This window comes from Mirounga angustirostris, unplaced genomic scaffold (genome assembly GCF_029215605.1).
Source record: "Mirounga angustirostris isolate CCGP_5_RB_7025 unplaced genomic scaffold, mMirAng1.0.hap1 SCAF_17, whole genome shotgun sequence".
Lineage (NCBI taxonomy): Eukaryota > Metazoa > Chordata > Mammalia > Carnivora > Phocidae > Mirounga > Mirounga angustirostris.
Genome location: NW_026991725.1, coordinates 57331098 through 57350794, shown reverse-complemented (window position 1 = coordinate 57350794; position 19697 = coordinate 57331098). Strand labels below are relative to the sequence as shown.

At 51.6% G+C, this 19697-nt stretch overlaps 1 protein-coding gene across 1 annotated transcript; it reads right to left on the bottom strand.

The window, feature by feature from the left end:
* Positions 1–1859: 1859 nt before the first annotated feature.
* TNFRSF13B (TNF receptor superfamily member 13B) lies at positions 1860–13918 on the bottom strand. Its single transcript, XM_045888148.1, has 4 exons — positions 13789–13918; positions 11180–11419; positions 2631–2837; positions 1860–2110 (listed from the first exon to the last, which is right to left on the bottom strand). Exons 1-4 carry the CDS (start codon positions 13901–13903, stop codon positions 1860–1862), a joined length of 813 nt encoding a protein of 270 aa, XP_045744104.1. The 5' UTR covers positions 13904–13918.
* Between the last annotated feature and the right edge of the window lie 5779 nt (positions 13919–19697).

The window sequence follows — 19697 nt, the reverse complement described above, 5'->3', positions numbered from 1 at the left end:
ATAGAAACCCGCACACCCTCCAGGCGAGCCTTCCCGTCTAAGCGGCACCCAGGCGGCTCCCAGATGCGCCCTTACCCCGTCAGTGTGCGGGACATCCACCCCAGTTACAGGCCTTTAGTGTCAATCCTGTCATCGGATAAGCTACTCACATGGGCTTGGTGGCAGGAAACAATGCTGCCCGGGTGTTGCCATTTGCCATGTGGGGCTGACTGAGCGACAGATCGGACGTGAGTCTTGGGCAGACACACTTTAGAAGCCCCAAATTCCCATGTGAAGCCCTAACCCTCAGCTCCCTGGAATGTTACCTTGTTTGGACACGGAGTCTTTACAGAGGTGATTTGAGTTAAATGAGGCACGGGGCGCAGCCCTGATCCAACAGGACTGGTGTCCTTATCTAAAGGACATAATTAGGCCCCAGACTCAGAAGGAGAGAAGACGCAGGCCAGGCTGAGCAGAGCGGCCTGGAGCAGATCGCTCCGGAGCAGATCGCTCCTCACGGCCCTCAGAAGGAGGCAGCTGCTCGCACCTTGACTTCAGAGGGCACACCTTGAGAAGCAGGGGACAGTGACTTTCTGTCCTTTAAACCACTCTGTGTGTACTACTTTGTTACAGCAACCCCAGGAAAGCGAGACAGCCTGTTAGCCCGTGGAGGGTGGACAGATGATGCATCAGGCATCCCGTCTACACCTCCCAAAGTGTGTTGTGTGAACCTCTGGTATGTGTCACTGTGCAAGGTAATCTTGCGTGGCACAGGATGACATCATTTTATTTCACTTACTCATGTATTTATCCTACTGTGTAAATGCTTCTAAGAACCATGCATTTTAAGTGCAACTAAAATACGGATTTCGATGCCACTAACAATACAAATATCAAATAAAATGTGTGGATGCTCAGATATTACTGCTTAGTGTTATCACTCATAAAATTTAGCGTGCGCTTAGAGTAGGGCTAGAAGGAAAGGGGGTTAATACAAAGAAGAATCTTAAGCCACTCACAGTGCAGGTTGGTGACTAGATAGGGCCAACGGTGTGGGTAAAGAGCCTCGGGCTTTCAGAGCGGCTGGGTGCCCTGGGCTCAGCCTGCCCCTTCCTGTCCACCCCATGCCCCACCACACACACACACACACACACACACACACACACACACACACACTCTGACACACGTGCGCACATACGCACGTGCAGAATTGCACTGTGCGTCCCCGTGCGGCACCATGCCTAAGGAGGCTCGGTGGAGAAATTGTTTTGTCAAAGAAATGCAGGTGAGCCCAGCCCTCCTGGAGGACCCCCACCGGTGTCCCCCCACTCTGGCTGTCCCTCTTAAATGAAAGCGGGCCGCAGGGCCCCGCTGTGTACCACTGCTTCCCACCCCGCACAGGTCAGCAAGCTCAGTGGGTCCAGAGCCTGATGGGGCGGTCAACTTGCAGGTCCTCGGAAAGCCAGCAGCTGCCTCGTGGTGGAGCCCCGAGCCCAGGGAGGCAGCGGGACAGGTGGGACGTCCAGAGGCATCACAGGGGAGACGAGACCAAAACCAGGGATAGGGAGGAGTGGGCAGCCGGGAAGGTTTTATTTCTAAAGAAGGGCTCTTGGGGGCTGCGTCCAGCAGGCGTGATGACTTCACTGCAGGTGTGTAGGTGACGGTGACCTGCAGTGGGGACGTGGCAGAAAGACGACGTGACAGGCCTCCTTCCCCGGCACCTCTTTCCCTCCCTCCCTCCCCACCTCCTCCCTTCCTCCCTCCCCACCTCTTTCCCTCTCTCTCCACCTCCCTCCCTCCCTCCCACCCTCCCCATCTGTCTCCCTCCCTCTCCACCTCTCCACCCCCTATCCTTCTCCCCGTCTCACCCTTCCCCCAGGTCACGCGGCGGGGCCTCCCTCCTCGGCGGGCGCGCACAGGACCTCAAGGCCGCCGTCGGGGATGCGGGCGCAGGGCTGTGCGGTCGCCGTGGGGCCGAGGCGCCCCCACCTTCCCAAGGGCGCGGCGTCGGGGGTCCCGGGCGCGCGCGCGCTCTCCTGGGTGGGCTGCCTGCGCTCCGGGAAGCAGAAGCTGCACGTCTCCACCGGCTCTGGCGGCGTGCCCGCGGCGCTTCCAGCTTCCATGCAGTGATCTGCGGGAAGGGGAGAGGGCGACGGCGTTGGCCTTGGCCCCCACCCCTCCTCAACCGCCCTGCACCGAGGGGACAGGCGGCCAGGTTGTCGGGTTCCCGCAGACGGTGAACTGCCCTGCCCGCCCGCGCCCCACGAGCAGCGCCCCCTCCTGGCGCCTCCCTTGTGCTAGGGAGCCTGCCTAGGAGCAGGCCTTCACACCTTGGCTGACCACCCCCCTCCCCGCAGCCCCCAGGGGGACCGCCTCCTCCAGGTTTCAGCCCTGGAAGCCTGCGCCCCTGCCAAGCCCCTGGCCATCGCCCTACACGCACCCTCGACAGGTGCTCCACCTCTGGTCCTGATGTTGAACCTCATTTCACCAAGACGGAAACAGTACTGCAGGGATGTGCCCCCCCCCCCCCCCCCCCAGATAGGGCTGGCAATATGCTGTCCCTTTGGCAGCAGGACCAGTGCCGGGACAGGGGGATGGCCCGCAGCTTGTCCTGCAAGCCGTGGGAGTATGAGGGCCCGTCTCTCGCTCACCCTTGGAAGCCTTGGCCTGGGCCCCACATGGTGCTGCTGAGGGCTGGCAGGAGAATTGGTCCCCTCTCCTCTTGAGGAAGCAGGCCACGGCCAGGAGGAAGCAGCAGATGATTGCGCAGAGACAGAGGCCCAGCGTGCTGTAGACCAGGGCCAACTGGTCGGCACTCAGCTTCAGCCCTGGGGGCGCCCCAAAACAGACGTGAGGCCCTGAGATCCGGATCACTGTCCAGGGCCCTCTCTGAAGCGTACCCTCCTCTTTCTTTTCCCCCACTGGGCCCAAGCAAGCCACGTGGCCATACCCATGCCCCTGGGAGGGTGGAGCCCCCCGTCCCAGTGTGCTGTCTGGTGTGGACTCTTCTCTGGACTTTGGAGGCCCCCTGAGGCTGGGCTGGTGTGGACTCTTCTCTGGACTTTGGAGGAAATCAGCCCCCTCTACCCCAGGCTGGTAGCAACATCTCCCGAGAGCTCAGCGCTGGACACCTCTGAGCTGGCCCTTGTTGCTGTCTGCTCTTGCCATAGGACGTAGGTTGGGACAGTACCAGAGGTGGATGGATGAATGGACAGACAGAAATCTGGGGAAGCTGTCTCTGTCCTGACCTGCGCCTTCCTTCAAGAGGGGGCCTTCCTGGGGAAGCATCCTTGGAGAGTGAGACAGGTCCAGTTGCTACTGAGTCTGGGAGAGCAAAGCAGGAGGGCCCTGGGGAACGGGAGTGCTGGTCACTCCACTTCTCAGGGCCTCGAGCCTCTGGTTTGGATGCGAGAGGAAGACTCAGCCCTGAGCCAAAGCCCCCCCCCCTTGACATTTTTCCTGGCCCCTAGAATCGGGGCACCCCCTAGGTGGTGGAAGGACAGAGGGGCCAGAGTTAATCCGCACATGCAATATACTGATGATGTGGACCACCCACGGAGCCTGTATACATGCACTTTGGGGAGCGTCTCCCATAATTCCCCTGCTCCTGTGAAGGCGGATTGACTACCCCGCCTTTAGATATTGAGGTAGAACTCATATGCCGTCACTCCACATGTCCCCCCCCCAGCCCCTGGCACCACTCCACTGATCCCCCTCTGTCTCTGTGGGTGGGCCTATTGGGGACCTTCCCTGTGAATGTGGTCATAGAGTACGTGGCCCTTTGCGTCTGGCTTCTTTCGCTGAGCGTGATTTCAAGGCTGATCCACACTGTCCTGCGGGTCAGGACTTTACTCCTTTCTGGGGCCGGATAATGTTCCATTGTAGGGTCATAACCCATGTTCCTCCGTTCATCTGCCCATGGACGTTTGGGCTGTTGCCATGCTTTGCTGTCGTGCATAAGGCTGCCGTGACCATTTGCACACAAGGTTTCGCGTGGACGCATGTTTTCGGTTTTCTGCTGAAGCCTAGGCGTGGAATCTCTGCGTCAGATGGTAATGGTCTGTGTCACTTTTTGAGAAACCTCCAGACTGTTTGCCACAGGGGCTGAACCATGGGACACTCCATTTTGCAGGTGACAAAACAGATTCCAAGTCACCCTGTTCCCAGTCGCAACTGTCGCGGGGAGCAGGTGTGAGGGACTCCGGGCCAGTGCTCAGGGCTGGCCTCACAGAGGCGATGAGGGGGACGCCGCCCCCGACACGCTCCTCAGAGTCACGAGTTTTATAAAGTGACCGAGCTGGCAGGTGCCACCCTGATGTTTACAGAGGGAGACCGGGCGCTCTGGGCGGTGCTATCCTTCGTGTCCCTTGCCCGGAGCTCAGGGAGGCCCAGAGAAGGGGGAAGCAAAGAACCCTCAGTGGGCACCATACGCTGGTGCTACAGATCTGATGACTGAGGCCCTCAGAGAGAAGAGGAGCAGGGCATAGGGCTGAGCCGGGCAACACTTCCCATTTCCCAACTGCCAGGCCTTTCCATCTGCCTACCTACTCCTACTTGCCTCTGGAATAAAACAACAATGTGCAGCTGGATCCACAGGGGAGAGGCCGGCGGCCTTCATTCACATCAGGGACGGAATGCCCGGCCGCCAGTTTGCTCAGTACAAATGAACTGCTGTGTAGATTCAAGGAGAGAGTCTAACCGTCTGCACATTTCAGATGTTCTCGGAGCGAGTTCTACCAGCCAGACCTGGCAGCGAGTGTTCGCGGCTGGTCCCCAAAGGGCCGCCTCCGCGCAGCCTGCCCCTCACATCAGGGCCGGGCCGGGCCTCCCTGACACCAGGAGGAGGCAGCAGAAGGCCTGGGAGTCCTTGCTTCTGCTTCGGGGAGCCCCGGGGCCACCGCGTGAGAAGGCCAGCTGAGAGGCCACGTGGGAGCCCACACAGAGAGGCCACGTGGAGAGGGGTGGGCCCTGAGACTGAGGGAGGAGCGAGGCCCGGCCATCCCCGCATCAGAGCCAAACCTCCAAGTGACCCCATCCCCCCCACGCCATCTGCCCGATGCTGTGCAGAGACCCCAAGCAGACACCAGACCTGCCCAGCGGAGCCCAGTAACCCAGAGAACCAAGCGAGATAGCAAAGGGGTTATTTGTAGGCCACGAAGTTTTCGGTGGCTTTTGGAGGCTACAGTGAACAACCAGACTGCGCTCCTGAGGGGGTGAGGGGCTTGTCCCAGCTGCTCTTTGCCCCCCTGCCCAGACCAGCGACCTGACGTTTCCTGTGGGCAATGGAACTAGCTCGTGCTGGTGACCTGCCCCTGGTACCTGCTTTACAGAGCCCCTGAACCAGGAAGGGGAGTGCAGATTAAAGTACAGGGGTCCTCTCCCACCTGTCTCACGAGAGTGCCTCGTTTGGGCCGGGGTGTGGGGAGAATAGTTTGAGGGCCATTTGGAACCAGCTCCCAACACGAAAACCACACTTTCCTGATGCCCGTGGATTCGCCGACTTCACGTCCAGGCCACGTCCCACCCACACAGACACGGGCCTTCACTGGAGCCTCGTTCAGAGCCGCAGAAGCTGGGTCGGCCTACGGCGGACCGAACCCCAGGAGACAGGCAGCGAAAGCGGGAGGTGCGCACTTTGGATGCCAGCCGTGGTGTGAACCACACAAGGAGCTGTAGATGTGCCTTAGGTAAGGAAAGGTGGGAAAGTAGGTTCTACGCCCGGCGCGGAGCCCAACGCGGGGCTCGATCTCACGACCCTGAGATCAACACCTGAGCTGAGACCAAGAGTCGGACGCTCAACCGACTGAGCCACCCAGGCGCCCCTCTTCTTTTTGTTTCTTAAATGATTTGTCTGTGTCATCTGTTCAAAACAGGAAAACAGCTTGAAGCTGCTCTGCTCACGACACACACGTCCAAAGAGCCTCGTAAAAGGCCCACCGGAAGGACCGGGGTGGGGGCGGGGGGGGTCATTGAGCCCCAGCAGCTGGCGTGCCCACTAACGGGACAGCCGTCCCCCGCTGCTTTCTGCACCACCCGAATGGGCCCTGCACGGGTCTGGCAGCAGTGAGCGCCAAGACTCCCCTGGGGGTGGAGGGCATGTGTGTGCCCTTCTCTGCTCTCCTTTGGTCGATCACGAAGGTCTCTTGGGTCACGACCTCAGAAGTCGCCTTCTGTGGGCCCTCGGTGACCCGGCCCCCGCAGATCAGAGAGGCCTTGCCCCGTACTTGTCTGTCTGCTGACCCCGGGAGCAAAGGGGCACAGTCAAAAGGTTTTGTGAGAAAAAGGGACGCATTCTCTGTGCTCGTCAGAAGATGAAGTCCTGGGAAGACCCCCCTGCAGGTGCAGTTCCCAAGAACCACCACCAGAGGGCACCGCACATGGCTTCCGGCAGCTTGGGAGCGAGACTGGCCCCAGCCCAGGGACGTTTGTTTCCAGGCTAGTTTTTGTTTTTGTTTTGTTTTACTGTCTTCAAGGCCATCTCACATCTCAAAATAGAATTTGCCCAGACTGCTGCGGTCCCCGGCTCAGGCTCAGGCTGGCCAGGTGGTCAGGGTTATGACTCGTCCCTTAGGGGCAGAGAAAGGGGCCTTTGCGGGCCAGGAATCCAGATGGCACCGCTCAGCTGGGGGCCCTGCAGCCACACTGCTTGAATTGAAGGAGGCTTTGGACTTTGTACTCAGCTTCCTCCGCCCTCAGTCTCCTCATCTGTAAAATGGGGAATGAGATGCTTGTCAGCATTGTTTGGCATCCGCAAGGTAGTGCGTGTAAATGGCTACGAGGCGGCTAGGCCCTGGGTGGGGGTGTGGGGGGGACACTGATGCTGCAGGTCCCCAAGTGTCCCCACGCCTCCCCAGCTCAGCCTGCGGGGAGTCTGTCCGTAGGACGGAGGGAGGCTGGGGTGGCCGTTGGAGGACGCCACACTCAGGAGGATTTCTGTTCCTCCTCTTTCTCGGAAGACTGCTGCACCACTGGGGGGCCGCGTCCATGGGGACCACCTGGTCAGCATCCGGGACTCTGCCTTTTTCCCTCCTTCCCTATGCACGTGTGGTGACCCTGGGCTGAATGTTCACCTTGAGAAGGGGTTTCCTGCAGCGAGTGTGAGCCTCGCTCTCCGGTCACCGGGGGGCCTGCCCATGTCCGTCATGTGTGGGCCTTTCCTGCAGACAACCCCCCATGGGGTCCGTGTGTGCTTGCGCGTGACACTTGGCTGCCGTTTTGGGAGACGAGTTTGGAAAAGGATGGGGGGGCATCCCCTGCTCCACCCGCCACCCCCATCAGGGCCTGGGATCCCGATGTCCCCGTTCTGTCTGGTGCCACCTCTTCTGAGAGCAAACCTCCATCCTGCTGGTGGGAGGGCAGCAGGGCAGGGGGGATGACTCCTTCACAGCCTCACCCCTGCTCCCGTTCGGCCCCTCTCCCTGGCCCCGGATCAGACCCCCTGGCCTTCCCCTTTGCTCAAGCCACTCCGGTTAATGAAGGAAGCCCCCTTCACCCTGGGGCCCCCTCCAGCCCCGGCCCGTCCCTCCCCTCCCTTCTCAGCCTGGTTTTGAAGACCAACGTCAGGGCCGCCGTGTCTAGCTTCAGTTCCCACACAAAAGGAAACCTTGAGCAACTCCCAAGACAGACGTGGTGTCCGCCCTGACCCCGAAATGCTGACCGCTGGCTTCCATGGACATGACCGCAGTGAGAACATGGCCGTTTCCCACCCTGCACACATGACCTGCAGATTGATTGTCTTGGCCGCTGGGTTTCTCTTCCTTAAATGCCTGTCATGCTTCCCATTTGCCAAGCCAGTGCTTTTCTCCCTAGGTGCGTGTACCCCACAGCTCAGAGGTCCCCCACCACGCAGGACACTGCTGCCCGCCGGCCCCTCCACACCCTCACCTCCCAGGCCTTCAGGCCCCCTGCCTGTGATCTTCATGGTGGGGCTCTGCGCCCCCGGCCCCAGCACCCTACACTGTTCAGTGAACACGGGGGGCCCTGGAGGGCAGTCTGTGCTTCCGGGCCCCCCACTCTGCCACGGTGCCTTCTTCCCATCTGGTGCAATTAGGTTAAACCGGACTAGGGCACGCTAAAGGCCTGATAAAGGATGAGGCTAAGCGGGAGACGGAGAAGGAGAGGCCTGGCTTCTTGGCCTCAGGAACAGTGAGAGAGGGGCTCCCTGCCTTGCCCCTGGCATTTCCTCAGGTCAGGGATGCCTCCACCTACTGACACCTGAAAATGGCCCTTCAGAGGGTCTTCTTTGCATCTGCAGCCTTCTCTGCGCTGTGACCTACTCCTTCCAGAATGTTCCTCCTTGTTTGCCTTTGTGGACACACAGCCCTCTGGGTTCTGCTCTGACCTCGCCGACAGCTCCTCTCCACTGTGTCTGGGGGACCCTCTATGACCCCTCAAAGGCACACTCCCCCATTCCCCCCCATAGAGCTTCCCTCTCCGTCCTTTTCTGCACACACCTCCTGGGTCCCCGGGGCATCTTTTTCATTCTTGGAACACAACTGCCACCCCGTAGGCCCACGAAATCCAGGTTCCCCAGTGAGATGCTCCCCAGAGCTCTGGACACCTGGATATCATCCTTCGGGCCTCCAGAGCGGTGAGCGAGGACACTTGTGTGGTTTTAGGCTCCCCAGTGTGGGGCAGGTGTTACAGCACCTGCAGGAAGCTAACACGGCCAACCCAGGAAAGGACCAAGGCTCAGAGAGGTTAAGTAACTTGCTCAAGGTCACACAGTTAGTGAGGGATGGAACCAGGGTCTGGCTCCACAGCCTGCACCATTACTCCAGTCTGCCTCAAAGGCCCCTCCTCCGAGAAGACTGCCTTGCCCCCCCATCGCACCCCTGGCTGCATTATGTTGCCACCATGCCCGGAGACTGATTTGTCATTTGCTTGAGTCTTGTGCATTGTCTGTCTCTCCCATTAGACTGTGACTTCTATGGGGTCAGGGACAGGATTTGCCTGGTCTTGCCACCTCGCCCACGCACAGCAAACCCTCCCAGTTACGTGTCAGATGAAGGAATGACAGTCTGGACGGACTGCAAGAAGAGCTGGAGTAGGGTTGAGGTGGGGCCTGGCAGGGATGCGGACTTCATAGGGGGATGGCAGGATCTGGGGAGCCCACAAGGGGGACGGGATCACATCAGCTCCACCACTGGCCACAGCTGGAGACAGCCTGGTCCCATGGTGTCCTCCAGTCCATGCTCTCAAACAGGACCACCCCTGGCCCTCCCGGCGTGTAACCCTCGTACTTCCTGCTTATAATCCACACCAAGCACAGCTCCGGCCCCATCAGCAGGAGAGGAGAGAGCAGAATGGACCGAAACCCCAGACCTCTGGGGAGACTCAGGCCATAGCAAGACAGTCATTAAGCCACTGAGTTCCTGGGAGGGTGTGTGGTGTCCCCGGCTAGTGGGACAGCTAATGCTGCAGGGTCAGGCATGACCTGCATGTGGACCCCCCTGGCTCCCCACCATGTCCTTACATACCCCCATCCACACATCCTGAGGGATCTACTCCTAGAGCCAACATGAGGCTCCTAGATTCCACCCAGTGCCCTCCAGGGGTGAGGCTTGGCTGGGAGTCATAAGCAGGAATAGCTAATCTTGTCCCACGGGCAGCAGGTTACCCTCAGGAAGTGATAACAATCCTGTGAATGCCACTCTGGGATTTTTGCTCTTGCAGAACGGATAAACTTTGGGACCCAGAAACTTGGCCTGAATCCCAGCTCCGCACTGCTCATGCACTCATTGTACAAGTCTCAGAAACTCACTCTAAATTTTGAGACTCAGTTTCTCAACCCATAAAATGGGAAGTATTGATCTGAAGGGGACCCTATTGCATTAAAGGTGAGAAAGTTCTGGGTTTGGCTAGAAGAATCCAAATACATCGCCAGCTGCAGGTTGGACATACGGGTCACTAGACACTGGAGGAGCAGGTGTGCCCCGCCCATCCCCATGTCATGGTTCTGTGCCTCCCTCCCTCTGTATCCATGCCCCTCTGCATGTGAATCAGCATTTCTCATGAGAGAGAGACTGTGCTAGATTACAATCAGCCACAGACTCACCAACGCTACGAATTCTTTGTCTCTCCTCCCGCATCTGTTTCCCCATCCTTGAATCTGACTGGCTTTGCAACTTGAGTAATAGCATGCAGCAGTGCGGATGTAGTGCATGTCCCCAGCCTGGCAACACGAGGCCTTGTGTATTTCTACCTCTTACACTCCTGCCATCATCATGAGAGGGACATGCCTAGTCCCGGGAAGAGGAGGAGAGACACATGGAGTGCAACCACCTCTAGCTGGCCAGCAGAACACAGCTTACCCCAGGCAAAACCCAAATATGTAAGAATAATAAGCCACTGAGTTTGGGGACTATTTGTTACACAGCAACAGCTCACTGACAAGAGAACAGAAAAGACTAAAAGACAACAGTCTAACCAAGTAGAACTTGGGGCTGGGCAACCTCCATTATCAGGGCACACAATGCCTGCCCTTTGGTATCTTGGCACTAGGATCTGGAGCCATGGAAATGATGTCATTGTGAGGAAAATCACAACAGAGGAAAGAAACCAGTCAGGCCTCCGGGAGCTTCAGCCAATGTTTCTCCACTGACAGACCAAGAGCAGTGTAAGTATCTCAAGTGCTTATGGGTCCACATGGCATTTCTCCTCCACCCCATCCTTTCTGACACTGCAGAGTAGGGTAGGTAAGCCAAGAGGTGTTTTCTGGGAGGATAATTAGACACTTTCAATGGTTGGCACTTAGTAGATGACCAGGTCCAGGGACCCTTCTCACCATGTCCCAGGTGGCCAACCCCCACCATCAGTTGTTTTGTAATACTTTTTTCCTTCTCATTCTTTGGAAGTCCCCATTGTCTCTAAATGGAATCAGAGATCTTGCTCACATGGTTAGCTCTGCTGGTTACCTGCTGCTCTGTGTTTTAAGAACTCATTTAGCCTCCATTATAAGGCTCTCAATGATCAGATTTTTTTTTTCTTCTTTTCCTCCTGCGTCCTTCTCGCCCACAGACTTCTATGTATTTTGCCTAAAATTTCATTCTATCCTGTGATAACCCTCCCCTTCTGGCCATTTGCCCGGACTCTGGACTTCCTGCTTTGTAGACCCTCCTTATCTAGGCCTGGCACCTGGCCCTCTGCCCACTGTGGCCCTCAGACACCATCAGGCCAACCTCAGAGGACTTACCTGGACCTGTCTCCGAGCCTCTGTGCTCTGTTCCCTGGTACCTTCCCAAGTCATCTGACCTGGTTTCAGCTTCCCCAGCCCGCTGTCTCCTGAGCTCTGGTGGGAGGTTCACATGGCTCCTGAACTTGTTCTCACAGAAGTATGTGCATTGCTTGGGGTGACGTCCACAGATGGAGGCACAGCTGATGCAATCCCTCAGGAGCTGATCATAGTACCTGCCTTGCTCTTTGCGGCAACTGAGTGCCTCTGGGAGACAGAAATGAGTAATGTTACTGACAGAGACCTGCAGGCCCTGTGAAGCTGGCCTTCAAGGGCATCACAGTTTTAAAAAAATCACAATTCAATTCCCCAAAAGCAATTCCAGAGTAATGCAAGTCCTTTCCCAATATGTAAATGGAAGGCTATACATTGTCCTCTAAGTACTGTTTTAGCTGCAATATATACTTTGATATGTAGTATTTTTCCTATATCTACTTTACAGTGTTTTTCACTTTTCATTATTACTTCTTCTTTGACCTATAGATTATTTGAAAGTGCATTTCTCAGTTTCTAAACATATAAGAATTTTCTAGTTATCTTTTAAAATTGAAATCTAGGTTATTACATTATCACATAAGTTCTTCACTTGTATTTTTCAAACTTCATAAAGGAAAAACATATTTCATATTAACATAAGGATTGGAGGAGGAAGCCAGCAACCACATTGGCAGGTTGAGGGAGGGGGTTGGAAGGAAGATGGGAAAGCTCAAACTAATAGTGTTTCTTCTGTCTTAATGAGAATTATAAGAGCTTAAACAGGCATCAGTTCCAAGGAGCAGAAATCAAGTAAACTAAAGCCCAATCACACTTGCTTTAAGAGAGCAATTTTGAGTGCATAATAGAAATCTATACTTTCACAGGGCTTCCCTTATCTTTAAAACAAGATTTTATTTATATGAAAATGTGACTCATACAGGGTTATTTTAAGGGCACATTTCAGAGGCTGTGCAAGATAGAGGGTAAGAACACAGACTTCAAGGTCAAAGAGATTTGAGAGCATCCCTAGTCTACCACTTGCAGGTTGTGGGGTCTCTCCATGCCTCAGTTCCCACATTTCCAAGACAAAGGTAACAATAATGTTGACTTCTTAAATTTGCTAGGAGGATTTGAAGTTCCTGGCACAGTGTCTGACACATAATAAATAAATGCTGGATTAATAGAAGGTTTAAGTAGAATATTCATTTTTGACTCTTTGCAACACACACCCACCCACCCACCCACACATACACACACACACACACACACCAACTCTTAAGTCCTTGAAAGAGTAAAGGAAAAGACCAGGAAGATGGTGGAACTGGGAACTCAGAGAAGACTCAGATGGGATCAGTGATCTCTTCTTGCCCTGGCTCTGCCCCGGGGTTCCAGTAATCCACATAAGACCACTGCCACTCATAAGAAGGAGTTGATGGGATGACAATGGTGTTCCCAGCATTTTATGTGTGACCTCCTCCCCTCCTCAGGCCCCTAATGTGGCTGTTGCAGGTGGTGTCTGAGCTTCCCAGACCATCAACCCTCACTGCCCAACCTCATAAACTTCCCTTCTGGACCTTGATATTTCTTGTTGTGTTTTTTTCACCTCCATGCCTTTGCCCACACTGGTCCTTCTTCCAGGAGAGCCCCCCCCCCCCCCAATGCCACATCTACAAACTCTTAACAATTTATCTCAGGTGGCATTTACTCCAAGAATACCTCCCTGCTCCCCAACCCATCAGCCAGAGGTGGTCTCTCCCAACTGTAGCATTTTATGGTACTTTATCTTTCTCCCTTGAAATGTAGTTATTTCTTCCATTAGATGATAACCCGCTTGAAGGATCATGTCTGTTTCCTATTTTCAAGGAGCTAGAGAGTTCCATGAATATTTGTGGAGTGATACAATGAATATTCTACTTCATTAATGGATAGTGGAGATACTCTCAGTCAGTTAAGTGTCTGCCTTCGGCTCAGGTCATGATCCCGGGGTCCTGGGTTCGAGCCCCACCTGCATCAGGCTCTCTGCTCAGCAGGGGGTCTGCTTCTCCTTCTCCTACTCCCTCTGTGCTCTCTTGCCCTCTCTCAAAGAAATACAATCTTTAAAATAAAATAAAATACACAAGCAAAAAAATGCCTGGGGAATAAAAAGGCAGAATTTTTAATGCTAATGATGGGTAGATAGGAATTTATTATTTTATCCTCTGTGGTAATTCCTATAATAAAAAGTTTCAAAAGAAAATTAGAACAGAGAAGGACAAAGAAGGTCTTCATTTCTATTGGGTAGTCAGATAGGACCTCTGACATTTGGCCTCAGACCTGAAGGTTGAGTAGGAAGGAGCTGAGGGAACTATAACAGGAAAATGCATTCCAACCATAAAGTACAAATGTGCAAACACATTGAGGCAGGAAAAAACAGCATGTTCAAGAACCTGCAAGGAGGCCAGCATGGCCAGAGCAGAAAGACTGAGGGGTAAAAGGGTGCCACATTGTACATTTCCTTTAACCACCTCCTTCTCAACCACCCAAGTGCAATGGAGCCTGAGGGACCTCTGGGGGGAAAGAAGGGGTGATCTAGCCCATGGGGCTCAGGCCCCAGAACTCACTGCAGAATGCTGAGCAGGTGCGTGGAATCTGATGGCTGCAAATGGGTTTGCAGGAGAGGCAGACGTTCAGCAGGGGATCCCAGTACTGTTCTTCAGGGCAGGGCTCCATGGCCATCCCTTTCACAGGTGCTGTGGAGCTGAGAGGCAGGGAGCATGAAGGTAGCTGGACACCCTGCTGTAGGTCAGAACCCAGACAGTCACTCCCACTCACATTCCTACCCTCTGTCTCAGCAAGCGGAGGGGAACCAGACAAGCTAGCTTCCAACCCCAGCTCCACCTACTGGGAGACCTGCAGCAGCCATCTCACTTCCTTGAGCCTCAGTTTCCCCATTTGTGAAATGGCTGTTCTGAGGCTCCCTCTCTCACTTCTGTACCCTTCTCAGCCTTGTTCTTTGCCCTCTTTAATGTGCCTCTTTCTACCACAGTACCTTTGCACAAAATGCTGTTCCTTTCGCATAAAATGCTCTTCTTCCCTGCTCCTCCGCTGGTATTTTCTCCTGATCGTTTAGACCCCACTGTTTCGATTTCATTTCCTCAGAAAATCCTGATTCTCTTCTCAGATTGCCCCTTTTTCTGAGCAGTGATGTGCCCTTCACTTGTCACTGTTTTCACTTCACTTTTGTAAGTGTGACTATTAGATACTGTCTCCCCCATTAACTGTGAGCATCCTTCAGGCAAGAACTCTAACTTTTGTCTTCACTCTGGGTCCTCAGAACCTAGAAAGTGTCCAGGACAGAGCTGGTGCTCATTAAGTGAATTAAAAAAAAAAAAAAAAAAAGCAGATCTAGCCAGTGCCTAGCATACAGCAAGCATTCAATAAATGTCTATTTCCTTCCTGTTTTCTTTTTTATTGAGATATGAGACACACACAATGATGTGTGTAAAGTGCACAAATCTGAAGTGTACAGCTTGATGAATTTTTCCACATGTATACACCTGTGTCACTACAATCCACATCAAGGCACAAGGTATAGATATTTCTTGCACCCTGAAGACTCCCTTGGATCTCCTCCCATCTGATACTTCCAGAGGTCATTTCTTTTTTTTTTTTTAAGATTTTATTTATTTATTTGACAGAGCGAGAGATAGCGAGAGTGGGAACACAAGCAGGGGGAGTGGGAGAGGGAGAAGAAGGCTTCCTGCTGAGCAGGGAGCCTGATGCGGGGCTTGATCCCAGGACCCTGGGATCATGACCTGAGCCAAAGGCAGACGCTTAACCGACTGAGCCACCCAGGCACCCCGGAAATGGATTTTTTTAAAGATTTTTTATTTATTTATTTGACAGAGAGACACAGCGAGAGAGGGAACACAAGCAGGGGGAGTGGGAGAGGGAGAAGCAGGCTTCCTGCCGAGCAGGGAGCCCCATGTGGGACTCGATCCCAGGACCCCGGGATCATGACCTGAGCCGAAGGCAGACGCTTAACGACTGAGCCACCCAGGCGCCCTGTCTTTTTTTTTTTTTTTTTTAAGATTTATTTATTTATTTTAGAGAGAGAGAGCGCGAGCAGGAGGGGCAGAGGGGGAAGGAGGGAGAATCTCAAGCAGACAATGTGCTGAGCATGGAGTCTGACGTGGGGCTCGATCTCACGAACATAAGATCATGCCTGAGCCAAAACCAAGAATTGGTAGTTCAATTGACTGCACCACCCAGGTGTCCCAGCTCTTATGTCTTTTTTTTTTTTTTTTTAAAGATTTTTATTTGTTTGTCAGAGAGAGAGAGACAGAGCACAAGCAGGGGGAGCGGCAAGCAGAGGGAGAAGCAGGCTTCCTACTGAGCAGGGAGCCTGGATGCAGGGCTCGATCCTACCACCCTGGGATCATGACCTGAGCCGAAGGCAGACGCTTAACGGCTGAGCCACCCAGGCGCCCTTCCAGAGGTAATTTTGACTCTGATTTTTATCACTGTAGCTTGTTAATATTGCCCATTCTTGAACTTTTGTGTCTGGTTTTGTTGGCTCCATGAGGTATCTGAGACACATCTCTGTCGAGGCTCTATCAGTCATTTGTTTTGTATTGCTGAGTCTTCCATTATATGAATGCATCACCTTTTCTACAATTTTCTGCCTGACTTCATGATATTAGCTTCACCAGAAACGTCTCCTTTTAAACATTTTTCAAGGCCGTTTGTTTACTCTTTGATGAAAGTAAGCTGAGAAAAGACCAGTGGCTTCTGGTTTAATGTGGCAGCTTAAACACATGGGCTTATCTTCCTTCCCTCTTGAAACCCTACTAAAAGGACAAGAAAAAGATATTTGTCCTCAAAGAGAAAGAGAATGGAAAAAGGTTACTGCAGCAGGGGACAGATGTGAGCAACATCTTGGGATATGGAAGGCATGTGAACTGGGACTGATTTCAGTTAAAGATCTCTCTCCTTCGATGCTCACAAGGAGAAGGACATTGATTTGAGCCACAGAACCCTAGGAAGTCTCTGGAATTGGACGCACCAAGTATCTCTGACAGTGGGGGATGGGAAGGCAAAATGATGAAAGAGGGCTTGACCCCAGCCAAAGCCCATCCCCAGGCAGGTAACGGCCTCTTGACAACCTAAGCAAAAGGTTAGGGGCCTTCTCAGACATAGTTGAGGGTAGCCATAAAGTCCACTCTCTCCAAAACACAACCTAACGAGTGCTGTGGCCAGGTCTTAAAAAATGTGTCCTTCCCCATCCTGCAACTTGCAGGAAATCAGCAGAATCTGGGTAAACTGATCCAAAGGAAACAACCTAAAGACACTGACTGGGAGATTCTCTCAAGAAAATGACCACGTTTGCTGCTTGACCATCTGAGAGCCTAGCTTCTACATTAACAACCCCATTTGTTTACTCAGAACTTCCAATCAGCTGTTTCTGCCTCAATCTAAGTTGTGAACCAAGAACCATGGGTCCCCTGATATTGGAGCACCCCCTCTACATGAAAGAGAATTCAAACAAAGCAAGCAGAAAGAACATGCTGGGAGCCAAGAGAGACAATGCAGAGAAGAGAAGAAAACTAAAAGGTGACACCAGCAACAATTGATATCCTCAGAAGGATTGGAGAATTTTTACATTTATGAAAAGGAATGGTGCCCTGTCTTTTAAAAAGAATATGCATAGAAGACATAAGAATTATTAGAAATTAATAATATAATAACCAGAATAAAAACATCAGTAGGAGGGTTGCAAGATGTAATTGAAGAAATGTCCCAGAAAATAAGGAGAGAAAAGATATGAAAATTATGGAATTATTTCGGGAGGTCCAAAGGTTGACTAATGGGAGCTCCAGAGAAAACAGATTTCTAGGATATAGCTTCCAGATTCGAAGAGCCAGTCAGGCATCTGGCACAATAAATTCTCACCAGCCATGACCCATCATCATAAAATTTAGGAGGACCAAAGATTAAGAGTACATTCTAAAACCTTCTTGAGAATAGGCAGGTTACCCATAGAGTTCTGTGGGGAAGCTAGTGGACATCTCAAATCAAAACTGGGATGTGAGAACAATGTCTGGGAAGATGGTAGAGTAGAAACTCCAGGAATCTGCCTTTCCACCTAACAGCTGTTGATGGCAGCAACCATCTGGAGGCACTGTTTTGAAACTCTGGACTTACCCAGGGGAAAGCTGGATGAAGAGACTGGTTAAGTTTTTGGAATTTTGGTGCATTTCAGCCTATTTCATGCTGGTGGCTGCCATTCCTCAGTCTCTACCCCATGTATGCAGCAGTGGGAGCAGCTGCTCATATTGCTGGTGCAACTTGCTGGAACCTAGATAGGCAGTAAGGACCTTGTCTTCCAAATATTGGGATTGTAGGTTCTGACTGCTGTTTGCTGTTTTTGAAGAGTGAGAGGCTAGCACACAAGTTGGTGGCCATTGTTTCAACCCCCATCAGCTGAAGTGGCTTCCATGAGGATTTATTTATTTTTTTAAAGATTATTTATTTATTTATTTGAGAGAGAGAGAGAGGGAGAGGGAGAGCATGAGCAGGTGGGGGGAAGCAGAGGGAAAGGGAGAAGCAGACTCCCCACTGAACAGGGAGCCTGATGTAGGGCTCGATCCCAGGACCCTGAGATCATGACCTGAGCCCAAGGCACACACTTAACTGACTTAGCCACCCAGGCACCCCAAGCATTCCATGGAGATTTAAAAGAGACAGTACTCTCCACCACTCTTGGGAGCCAGAGTTTTAAGGAAACCTTTGTCAGGTCACTGGCTGACTGCAGAGATAAAGGAACAGAAACTTCAGTGACCACACACAATAAATACAAATTTTCAAAAATAGTTTGGAAAAGCCACAAATGGACTCCAGCCAGCAACAAGCAAGATACAGCAATCCCTGAGGAATGAGAGAACTAGAATTACCACAACATAATACTCAAAATGTCCAGTTCTCAAAAAACTTACAAAACATACAAAGAAACAGGAAAATATGACACATTCACAGAAAAAAAGACTTTGACAGAAATTATCCATGAAGAAGTCTAGACATTGGAAATATTAGTCAAAGATGCTAAATCAACTGTCTTAAATATGTCTTAAATGAGCTAAAGAAAACCATGGACAAAGAACTAAAGGAAGTCAGAAAAACAATGCATGAATGATGTATGAGAATATGAATAAAGAGATAGAAGTGGTAAAAGAAGGAACCAAAACTTGGAAGCAAGCAAGATTTCCTTCAGTAGGTACATGGATAAATAAACCATGGCACATCTAAACAATGGAATTTATTCAACACTAAAAAGAAATGAGTTATTAGCCATGAAAACATGTGGAGGAATCTTAAATGCGTATTAGTAACTGAAAGAAGCCAAACTGAAAAGTCTACTGTGTGAGTCCAGCTATATGACATTCTAGAAAAGGCAGGACTATAGAAAAAGTAGAAAGATGCGTGGCTCTCAGGGGCTTGGGGAGGAAGAGATAAAGGTGGGATGCAGGGGATTTTATAGGGCACTGAAACTATTGTGTTTGATACTATCATGGTGGATACATGTCCTTACACATATTTGTGAAATCCCATAGAAGGTATAACACCAAAAGTAAATGTTAGTGTAAGCTTATGGACTTTGGGTGATAATGATGTATTAATGTAGATTCGTCAATTGTAACAAATGTACCACTTTATTGCAGGATGCTGGTAGTATAGGGGGCTGTGCATGTTTGGGAGTATGAGTCATAGGGGAACTCTCTGTACTTTCTACTCAATTTTTCTGTGAACCCAAAACTGCTCTAAACAATAGAAACAAACAGAAATTATGGAATTGAAAAGTCCAATAACTGAAATGAAAGAAACTCACTAAAGGGGTTCAACAACAGATTTGGAGAAGGCAGAAGAAAGGATCAGTGAACCTGAAGATAAAACAATTATATTATTTAGTCTGAGAAGCAGAAATTTTTAAAAATGAGGACAAGTGAACAGAATCTGAGGGACTTGTGGGGCCTCATCAAACATGCCATCATAAATTTATAGGAGTTCCAGAAGGAGAGAGAGAGAAAGGGACATAAACAATATTTGAAGAAATAATGGCTGAACATTTCTCAAATCTTAGGAGACACATGAATATAGATGTTCAAAAATCTCAATGAACTCTGAATAAGATAAATCCAAAGAGCCCACACTGAGACACATTGTGGAAATGTGGAAACCCAAGGACAAAGAGAAAATTATAAAACCTGCAAAGGGGAACAACTTGTCACATAGAGGTGATCTTCAATAAAATTAACAGCTAATTTTTCCTCAGAAACCATGGAGGCCAGGAGTCAGTGGGATGATATATGTAAAGTCCTGAAAGGAAAATTTTGCCAACCAAGAATCATATAGCCAGCAAAACTATCCTTCAAGAATGAAGGGGAAATTAAGACATTTCCAGATAAACAGAAGCCAAGGGAATTAATTACCAGTTCATTAGACCTGCCCTACAAGGTATACTAAAAGGAATCCT